This window comes from Hermetia illucens, chromosome 5 (genome assembly GCF_905115235.1).
Source record: "Hermetia illucens chromosome 5, iHerIll2.2.curated.20191125, whole genome shotgun sequence".
Classification (NCBI taxonomy): Eukaryota; Metazoa; Arthropoda; class Insecta; order Diptera; family Stratiomyidae; genus Hermetia; species Hermetia illucens.
Window position 1 is genome coordinate 19049428 of NC_051853.1, and position 11422 is coordinate 19060849.

General features: G+C 40.7%; 1 protein-coding gene across 1 annotated transcript; it reads left to right on the top strand.

The window, feature by feature from the left end:
- Positions 1-2374: 2374 nt before the first annotated feature.
- Positions 2375-11038, top strand: LOC119657515 (homeobox protein bagpipe). The gene is made up of 2 exons (XM_038064456.1): positions 2375-2997; positions 9986-11038. The coding sequence occupies exons 1-2, from the start codon at positions 2475-2477 to the stop codon at positions 10747-10749; spliced, it is 1287 nt and encodes a 428-aa protein (XP_037920384.1). The 5' UTR covers positions 2375-2474; the 3' UTR covers positions 10750-11038.
- The last annotated feature ends 384 nt before the right edge of the window (positions 11039-11422 follow it).

Consider the following 11422-nt stretch of genomic DNA (forward strand, 5'->3'; position numbering starts at 1 on the left):
TCCGGCAGATGCTCTCAATGTACTCCTGCATCTCCTCCCCTTAGACCTCCACATCAAATATGTTGCAGCGTGCAGTGCCGTCAGACTGCGTGAGTCCGGATGTTGGGCAGCGAAGTCCTACGGCCACAGATGAAATACCCTGGAGAGATCTGGGCATCCCCCACGGACTATGTCACACGCAAGCTGAACTTCACGAGAAACTTTGCTGTGGACCTTCCAACCAGGGCAAAGTGGAAGACCGGCGGCGTGTTGCAAGACTATGACACGGTATTCTTTACGGACGAATCAAAGAGGGCCTATGGAGTTGGCGCGGGGGTTTTCTCGAATACACACAGTATATCCAAGTCGTATGGTCTCGCAGGTTTCACCAGTGTATTCCAGGCGGAAGTACTGGCAATATTGGAAGTCTGTGGATGGCTGGAGCGTGACTCGAGCCCCAAGCGTAACATAGCCATTCTGACCGACAGCCAAGCGGCCATCAAGGCCTTGTATTCAACGACGACATCTTGCCGGTTGGTGGGGTAGTGCAGAGACGCGCTCAACCATCTGGGCGGCACGCTCAAGGTCACTCTCCTCTGGGTTCCCGGGCATAGGAACATAGAGGGGAATGAGCGGGCTGACGGATTGGCCAGGCAAGGCTCTGCTCTTGGCGGTCCCTCGGGGAATACAGTCGGTGTTCCGCTGGCGGCTGTCGGGGGCCGAGTCTACTCGCACTACCTAGCAGCCGCGGGCCTGAGATGGCGAAGGTTTACAAGCTGTGCCAAGTCAAGGAGAATTTAGCCCGCTTATAACATAGCCCGATCACGAGAGCTCCTGTGCCAGACGCGTGCAAATGCATTCAAGATACCGGGGTTTGCACGGGCACTGGCCCATAGGGGACCATGCCGCTAGGCTCGGCTTACCCTACAACTCGCATTGCCGAAGCTGCGGAGAAGGAAGGGAAACCCTCATGCACTTTCTCGGCGATTGCCCAGCTCTGGCTAGAGTCAGGCTGCGGACACTGGGTAAACCATTCTTTGGGGACCTCAGCAAGATTTCTAGCTGCAGGGTCGGAGAGCTGCTTTCCTTCGTGAATGCTACGGGCTGGCTCTGAAGATCCGAGCCGGCTGGACTCTGCTTCCCTGTTCCCATAACAACAGTCACGGTCTTAGGAGTTTGTGGCATCAAAACGGCGCACCAAAGCGCTAATTGGGCTAATCGGAGCGGCCACTGATACCTACCTACCTACCTTATATTGCATTTCAATTAGCCTTTTATTAAATTATATATGCTATAACTTTTTAGTACAGGATTTTTCATGAATTAAAATGCTAAACTTATTTTAATTAATCATTGCTGTACATTGCAAAAAAAAATTAAGGAAAGATTATCATCTGAATAAAAGAAAATTATAAAAATCCATCAATATCATTTATTTTTTACCTTTCATCATTATTTTCATCTTAAGGAAATATATTGAATTCATTGACCTAATTATCGTTCTTTCAACTATGAAAATCAATCACTAAATTGAGTAATCACCTTGCCCTCAAGTGACGACACGTGCTTTCTCCATTCAAAATGCACTCATTAGGATCGCTTGCCAATTCCTGTGAAGACAGTGGCTATTTATTGACATGCCATCCAAGTAACCGCACAAACTTAAAACTATAAATTTCGAAAGTGGTCGGGGATCGCCACCAGTATCAGATACGCCACAATGAAAGAAAAGTAAATCGAAGACTTCATGTTTACCAATCCGGTCTCCCAATCAAAAATCTAAGAGGGTTAACCTCAGCCAATAAGAACACTCTCTGCGTCGACTATATTGCTGGAGTGCTTTTGCAAACAACTCCTCAACACGCTGAGGCTTAACCGAGTGTTCCGTGGGTATGCCGTTACTCGGCGGCAATGAAGGAAGCAAAGATGTAGTCCGCAAGACACAAAAATAGAAGCCACAGTAGCAGTGGCGTAATGTGTAGGCGAATGGGAATCGCCCTCGCACTTGGGTCAGGCTGGGGTGGTTTTGGGAACTTTTGAGTATGTAAAGATACTGGTATATCGCTCAGATATTCATTCAGCCTCGAAAAGATAGATGAGGAATAATGAAGTTGCATGTCCTACTAAGCAGAGTTTTTTAGATTTTTCCAAGAAAAAGGGAGCGAAAAGCGCAATCCGGAATACAAATTAAGATGACATGCGATATCCTGTTTCACTCCGATTCCCCTATTCAAGACCAAAGACGACGCTTATTTGAGGAGCACTTGAAACCGATGAGGAAAATCCATCGTCGCAAGGAGGAAGAAGGGTGTGTACGAAGCTCTTCACATGGCAAGAAGAATTTTCCAAAGTGTAAGAAGGAAAACTTATTGTCAGTAAAGCAAGTGCACTCGTGGAAATTGGTTGTTATCTAGAGAAAATCAGTGTTACATCCAGCAAGTGTTTGAAACGGTCCGGCCGCGTTTCCTTCATGCAATTTTCTTTAACAAGTGAAAATGGAGAAAGGTGCAATAACAGTTAATAATAAAAGCTTGTCAACACCGTTCTCCATCAAAGACATTTTAACCAGAAATAATACAACAATAACAGCCAAAATGCAATCTGAATTCCAACGTAGAAAATCCCTTGAATCGTCTGTGGAACCTTTCCAACCGGATGAATTGAGCATTTACAAATTGAATCAGTTTGGCCGTTCGCAGGATGCGATGGATAACAGTCCTTTGTGTGATAGCAAATCTGAACCTGAAAATCATTCCTTCTACACATGTTATAGTGAGAATAATAATGAAGCAATTTATGGACCGAATCGTGAATCTAAATCGAGGAGTCAAAGAGACGAATCAAACTGCTTTTATGGAAATGAATTGGGGAAAATGAGTGATAATATGAGAGAAGGTGGTAATGGTTATGACCACAGAGCCCATGTGAAGATGTTTTTAGCTGCAAATGAAGGACGTCATATGAACTATGGAAGAGATTGTCCAATTGATATGAGGAGGTGTACCAGTAATGATTCAGGTAAGTGTTTTGGATGATTATCATTTTTAAAATAACTAAGAAATCAAGAAATGAGAAGGGATTTGTATCTTTTGCCATATTATCAATGTTCATTTGACTAAATCTGATTCGAGCAAACAAAACCAAACAAGGATGTGAATATTGCTAAATTTTCTTTTAAACATTCAAACAAAAATTCAGTCATTTTTATGTGAATCTCAAAATTTTTTGAAGGATTTGTTTGTATCTTAGAACATCACTTCAGATATTGCATTTTTACCGGAAGTTGATATGTAGGACTTCAATGGGTCATCGTAATCTCCGAACTAATTAAGGCGCTAAATATTTACAATCGTAAGCTCCGTCTGTTAACTAAGTAGCCCTTTTTGAAATTCATCTATTTCTCTGAAGAAAAGTTATGCATCATTCCAACTTCTAAAAATTTGATCTCATTGTTAGTATTCCAGTTTTTTTAATTGACTACTTCGATCTCAAGAAAAGATAGACACAATTATTTTATTCTGAACATACAGATATTTCGAAGGTCAAATGATCCCTTCTTCAATACATTTTAGAATCTATGTTTTATTGGCTGCATCTGGTTCCCAAAATATACCGACTCCTGGCTCCTAAATATGTCTCCTTAAATTAAAAAAAATGCAGGATTATCTCCGAATTGTCCCTTTTTCTTCCATTGGTTGATATAATTTTAATCTAATCATAAAATTGGGCTAAAAGCCTAACCTCTAGAAAGAGTTTTAATTTTTAATTTAATTTTAAGTTCATTGAATTTGTATAATATTCCGTCAAGGAAAACGAATTCATTTTTCCTTAAGGGGGTCGTCTAGTGTGAAGGACGTTTAATAATACTTTTTTGGAAATTTTTTTTTGGAAAATCATTTAAATAAAACAATTTATGAATTTTTGCAACTCTTTAGTAACATTTAAGCCAACTTTGGGAATTTTTCGACACGGAGATACACCGCCCAACGAGAACTTGTATAATAAAAGAGATGTTCCATTATTCCAGCTGCTCCGATTATCTGAAACCAAAAACCAAATCAAAAATCAAACGCCATTTTAATCGTGAAATTTGAGGCTCTACATGGCACTAAAATAAATTTATAATTCCAATCCTGCTTTAGAAAAAAATCTATTTTTCCCTCTTTTTGGGAGATTGTAAAAAAAAAACGAAGCTATCTTAAGGGGTTATATCTAGTAAGGAGACCTAAAAAAACATATTTCAAAATTTTTTTGTGAGGTCTTTTTGCTTGGTTTGAATTGGGAGGTAGTTTGTTAGCCGAAGTCTTAAAATGAAAGATTGGTTTCCAAGATATTTTCCCTTTTTTTGGGTAAAAACTATCTCTTCTTCTTTTTCTTTAGCTTTTGTCCCGTTCACAAGCGGGGTCGACTCGTCGTGAACGGTTTCGCCATTTCACTCTATCGAATGCCTGATCTGGGTGCAATTTCGAGGCTTTTAACTCCCTATCTAGCTTATCAGCCCACCGTTGTTTGGATCGGTCTTTTGGTCGTTTACCATCGACTTCGATGTTCAGACCAATCTTGGCAAGTTAATTCTCGTTAGCACGAATTTCGTCACCATAACATCAAAGACGCCTCTCTCGTATTTTTTTTATGATTGGTGCAACCCTATAACGGTCGCGAATATACTAATTTCGAATGTGATCAAAGCGTGTCACGCCACTAGTCCAATACAACATCTTTGTCTCCATTGCCGCAAGATGCCGTTCATTGCCTTTTATAGTCGGCCAATACTCAGAACCATAGAGAGTGATAGGATGGACGATATTGTGGTAAATTTTAGATTTGAGACGTCCGTTGATGCGTCGATCACAAAGAACACCAGTTGTGGTACGCCACTTCATCCAGGTTGTGTTAATGCGTGAAGCAATTTCATTACGCAGTTCTCCATTGGCTGATAGCATTAAACCAAGTCCTGGGTAGGTCACTACCGCTAACAGAACTGTGCGATCTCGAGTCAATGCTGTCAGCCAATGGAGAACTGTGTTATGCTCCTCACATAGGGAAACACAAAACTTTTTATACCTGAAGCGTGAAGCTTGCGGTTTCCCGACTTGTTTTCAACTGGTAACAATGCTAATTTAAGTCCGAAAATGCCTGTTCAAAAAAATAAGAACAAATAGAGGAAGGGTATGTTAGTAGGTCTGGATGTTATTATTATGACATTCAATATAAAGTAGCTCCAATTAAATTACTTCTTGACATCTGGACCTCATAGACCCTATCAGAGAGCGCCATCTTGTAGGCGGTATGGAGTCCCAAGTATTTTTTGCAACATGCCATAACTCTTGACATTTTTTTGACTCCTTTCTTAACATCTATCCGAGGATGTTCTATCGGATTAAGGTCCGGTGATTGCGCTGGCCACTCAATAAACCTAATGTTATGGTCTTGAAACCAATCTTTTGTTTTTTTCGATGTGTGCTTCGAGTCATTATTCTGTTGGAAGACCTAGCGCGATAACATTTCCTCTTTAACGTAACATAACGACCTCTAATATTTGCCTATATAATAAAAGGCATCCATGTTGCTGACAGTCCTTAGAAGAGGTCCACCACCATTCCATGAAAAGTAGCATCTCCATAGCATCATTTTGAAATCGCCGTGTTTGACAATCGCAAGAAATGTTTACTTTGGAGGACGTGTTACATATTTTTTTCCTTTGCTGGTATCAAATTACGCAATTTTCGTCTCATCCGGCTAAAATATATTGGGCCAAATGTTATCTGGTTTATTTATAATTTCTTTTGGCAAACTGAAGCCGTCGTGTCAAATGTACATCCTTCAATAATGGTACTTTCCCTGGGGTCCTCCCTTTTAAGTTTATCATTCACACGCTCTTTCTCATGGTTGAAGTAGCAATTGGCAGGTTTAATACGGACTTTATCTGCGTAGATGTGATAAAAGGACTTTGTTCCACAATCCTTATGATCATTTGGTCCTCCCTATTTCTGGGTTTCTACTGTCTACCACGGTATTCGGGTTGCAACGGCCAATTTTTCGCATTGGTTATCAATCCATTTGAAACATTACGCATGTCCCTTATTTGACTATACGTTTTACCTTCGGACAATGACTTTATTATTAACTTTTCTTCTCTGGAGAACAATGCTGCCCGCTTCCCATTTTTATGTCACTTTACACCGTATCATGGAGCAAATTAATCGAACAATACTTCGAAACTCGCAGAAAACCACTAAGAAAATACTCTGGTATTCGTTAAATTTGAATTTTGGGAATGCACTGCTAGTGACAAAAAAATAAATGCTGCCAAATGATTTTGTTCTTATTTTTTTGAATTGGCATTTTCGGACTTAAAGTAGCCTTGCGCCCGAATCACCTCTGCAACTCGTGCTGGCATCGATTGGTATAAATGTTCAATAAAATCTACCGGAATTTCATTAAGCCATATCATGTCTAAAGTTTTTTCTAAATTTGTTTTGTTCCTTATCGATCTTTGTTGCAGTTGCCGCTTCATGAACCCTCATAAGTTCTCTATGGCCATGGCAGCAACTGTATTCCAAGCTTCTCTTTTCAAGATATTACCTGTGAATAAGAACCGTATTGAGGATAAAACAGATAAACAATTTGACACCGGAAAAATTTCGTTTACTTACAGTAAGCGCTCCATGACACGGAGCTGAATCGTCCTGAAACATTACTTCATCAAAGTGCTCATGCGATGCTTCTACCGTCTGAACAACGCAATCTTCGATAACTTTTTTGTACTTTTTTGCGTTGACAGCACCGCGTAGAAACGAAACATTACCAATTCTTTTGGATGTTATGTATCGCCACATCATTACTGAGAGAGAATGGCATGCAGTTCGTAATAAAACACTGGGGGTCAAATCTCTCTCCTTTTCTTCTTCCCAGCAAATTGAATTTCGACTCATCAGAGAACACAACTCGCTTCCAATCATCCACAGTCCAGTCACGTCGTTCCAATACCCAATTCAACCTTTTTTCGAGCATAGCCTTCGTTAAAATCTGCTTTTTTGCTGATCTTCGAGCTCTGAGTCCTAATTCATTCAACCGTCGCTGGACCGTTCTCACACTAACTGACACATTTTCCCCTTCCAGCAATTCAGTAGAGGAACAGTTGCAAACCTATCTCGCGCGGATGCTCGCTCTAATGACCGCCCGGCCCGGGGAGTAATCACCTGCTTCACTTTAACTTGTTCTTTCCTGACACTTTTTTCTCACAAAATTAGGGGTTTCACTGTCTCCTCGCCATGAAATTTTATTTGGAAAATCGTTAAATTGATTTGGAAAAAACTTAATTTCGTTTGGAAAATCGTAAATTTGATTTGGAAAAACGTGAATTTCGTGTGGAAAGCCGGTAATTTTAATTGAAAAAAAAAACATTTTTAAATGGAAGAACGCGTAAAGTACGCTATTGATAGACAAAGAATCACGAAAATTGGACACTGGAACAGTGGCAAACTGTAATATTCTCCGATGAATTCCAATTTATTATTTTTGTGTCGAATGGGATTCACCCCTTATGGAGAAGATTAAGTTAGCGATTCAGTGGGGAGTGTATCCAGACCATAGTACACAGGATGATCTGGGACTGCTTTTCGTTTTATGGTGCGAAAGGACTTTCATTAATTGATGGAAGAGTCAATGGTCCAGCCTATAAACGAATTTTTGAGGAGCATCTGATACGGAGACTTTTCACGAACTCCGCCGAGCGGAGAAGCGACTTCACAGATGGAAAAAGGAAGCCTGGGAGAAACAAAAGGTCTGTGAACTCGAAAAGTACAGGGAGCAACAGCACCAGGCGCGCAAGTTAGGTCAACCTAGTCAGTCTTATCAATTTCGTTTGAATACCGAATTCTCTCATGGTCGTGTACAGTTTTACTCTGGCAATGCAATCATAGGCGGCTTTAACGTCGATGAAAAGATGGTGCAACTGATGTCCATATTCCAACAGTTTTCCCATCGCTTGCCGCACAGAGAAAATCTGATCTATTGCTGATTTGCCTGGGGTGAAGTCTCTTTGGTATGGGCCAATGATGTTCTGGGAGTACGGGGCTATCCGGCCTAGTAAGATAGCGGAGAATATCTTACAGATGGTACTCAGCAACGTGATACCTCTATAGCAGTTGCACTGCGTGACATCCTCCTTTTTATGTATGGGACGGATTATGCCCCTTTGCCAGTCGTCAGGCATTGATTCGCTGTCCCACACTTTGAGCATTAGTTGATGAACCCACGAATTGGTTAAATATATGTCGCCTCAATATTTAACCAATTCGATTGTAATTCCATCCGCTCCTGACGACTTATGGTCCGATGGATTGCACGGACTGTTAATTCTACACTTGGTGGTGGCAGCATTTGTCCGTCGTCTTCAGTTGGTGGACTTCAAACTTGCCGATATTTTGATTGTTGAGCAGTTCATCAAAATACTCTACCCATCGATCCAATATGCCCATTCTGTCGGAAATCAGATTTACCTCTTTGTCTCGGCAGGATGAGCATCGAAATGTCTAAGGCTTCATCCTGCTGATTTGGTGATAAAACTTGGGCGCCTGGTGCGGTTGCTTCCTGTACTTTTCTAGTTCACAGATTTGTTGGTTCTCCCAAGCTTCCTTTTTCCGTCTGTGAAGTCACTTCTCCCTCGCCGGAGTTCGTGACAAGTCTCTGTGCGTGCCTCCGTTCTTTGAGAATGCAACATTACTCAGTATGTAGGATTCTTCCGTTCCGTTGCTAGCTTGCATTCGTCGGCAAAACAGCCGTTCGGACTTTTCTTGTAGCTGGGGCCAAGTATCAATCATCGATCAATCAGAGCCTATAAACGTGGTCTAGCCTATAAACGAATTCTGGAGGAGCATCTGATAGCAATATCAGTATTCAAAAGGGATCATCATTCAGGTCGATTCTCCCCCCTGCCACAGCTCCCACATTGTAACTAACAATTTTTTCTCCTTTCTCTCGCTGTTTTATAAGAAATATTGAAAGTTTCCCAATTATTTGACCTTTTTTGCTTTGGAGGTGCAGAGCTTTCTGGCCGAAAACTCAGTAGAGCAGCTAATTTGGCCCGGGATCAGCCCGAATTTAAATCCCATAGAAAACTTGTGGGTACTAATGAAGAAAAAGGTATCTGAATAGAAGCCGAAAAGCCAACATGAGCTGAATTTAATCCTCTTAACGACGTGGAATGACGAAATTGACTTGCTAATTCCGCAGAATCTCATTTTATCAACGCCAACGAGAATTAGAGCCGTAATTAAGCTAAAAGGGGGTGCAACAAAATTCTAATTAAGCACTTATGAAGTTATTGTTTACTTATTAAGTAAACAAAAAAAAATTATTGTAATATGACGGGTTTTGTAATTGATATGAAATGCAAGCCAAATTTACCTAATTTTCATATAGTAGACTAATTTTCAATAAAAGTCCGTCCTGAAAAATTTTACTTAGGCTTTTTTTCTCCAAAAACTGTTTTTAGTGCGAAATATCAATACAAAAAATCCCACATATTTACTTTCTTCATTAGCTCGATATTTTTTCTCAAAAATCTGATTTTCTTACTAATCAGATTTTTTTGCCCAGCATTGTATATTAACTTCCAGCAAGTGCAACTATACCCCCAAGTGCACAGTTCGCCAATTCATTATCGATTGGACCGAATTTTCCCTCCCCATCCCCTAATTCAAAATTATTACTGAAGTGGAAACAACTCAATTCCATTCGGTAAAACAAAAATGTATTAAAAGAAAAAGTTATCATAAAGAGCATGTGGAGAAGTATCAGGTAAATCTATTATCTTTCAATTACATAACTATCTACACACATTCTATTGATAGAAGATAGAATATGAAAAGTACGTAATATTACCACTAATTTCCTAAAAAGCTTTTATCCAAATTACCCTTTACCATGTTCATATTTGCGCTTGCCACGGAAAGGCACCTTTCACAGTTCACTATATTTCCTGGTATTAATCTTTCCGCAGATTGCGATTCACCGCCACCATCCTCATACTCCAATCAACAACTCATCGAGGACAATAGTGCTACGAACCGCAAAAAGAGGTCACGTGCCGCATTTAGTCACGCTCAGGTGTTTGAACTGGAACGACGCTTTGCCCAGCAACGATACCTATCCGGACCGGAGCGTTCAGAATTGGCGAAATCTTTGCGCCTGACCGAAACTCAGGTGAAAATCTGGTTCCAGAATCGACGCTACAAAACCAAACGAAAGCAAATCCAACAACACGAAGCCGCTCTCCTCAGCGCTACGAAACGAGTTCCAGTTCAGGTGTTAGTCCGAGACGATGCCCACTATGGACACATTTTCGGGCAAGGACACTTCCCGGCCGGAATCGACCCTGCTCTCCTGAACATCTACCGGCACCAAATACAAATGGCTTATGGAGTTCCTCTCCCACAAGTACCTTTCCCGTATTTCTATCCAACTAAAATGCCCACGGCCATCCCTCCGCCTATGCAGCCGAACGGAACAGACGGGGGAAGCAAAATGATGCCCGCGCCTCAGAGCTTCCTATCGCACCTGAAGGCGCCAATCAACTTTTCCAAGACGGAAGACTCGGCGACTAGTCACACCTCGAGTAGCGGTCAGTCGTCGCGGTTTTCATTGGTCAGCCGCGAGTCCAGCCCAAATAGCAATGGGCGACGGCCGAGTAGTGAGCAAGAGCACGACAGGGAGAATGTGGAATGCGAGATGCCAGAAGAAAGCGAAAATGTTGAGATAGATTGAAGATGCTGCGGGAAAGTTGAGTGGACCAGATACTTAGATTCAGTGGAACGTATAATACAATATTTGTTTAGGTCATGTACAAATGCTAGACGTAGTCTGATGGTTATAAGAATCCATGAACTTAGGTGATAAACGAAATTCAATTACTGAGATAATTACAAAGAAGATTAGATACATTTTAAGAAATTGGTGTACATATGGATGTATGTATGTATGGAATCACAACTGAAAAGATTTTTTATGCACCTCGATTATTGATGTATACCAAAAATACGTAATTTGTGTTAGAATAAACGACAATAAAAAGATTGTTCAGAAGTTTGATGATTTTTCAACTTTTTTCAAATGTTGCACAAACGAAATTATTTTCAGAAAGATTAGACTTTTTTATTTCCTGCCTTCAGCCCTCTGAAGCGGATATAAATGTTGATGAAGATGTATCTAATGTTCTAATCCGTTCGTAAGTATACCGTAGTAAATTTGCGTATTTTATCAAAGTTTCTAGGCTTGCGATCACAGCAACGACTGATATTGACTGTGATGGCTATGTGCCTTTGAACTTGCCTGTGAAGGGTTTTTGTGAACTTCGCGCTTATTTCTGTGCATCTAAGTGAACAAATTATAATTTTGTCTTCTGATTTCATTATTCAGTGGTTTTACAATACATTCAAGG

Excerpts from the sequence above, each read along its gene's own strand:
- LOC119657515 (XM_038064456.1), top strand. The coding sequence starts at position 2,475 with ATGGAGAAAGGTGCAATAACAGTTAATAATAAAAGCTTGTCAACACCG. Across the intron at positions 2,998-9,985 it reads GTGTACCAGTAATGATTCAG|ATTGCGATTCACCGCCACCA; the intron begins GTAAGTGTTTTG and ends ATCTTTCCGCAG.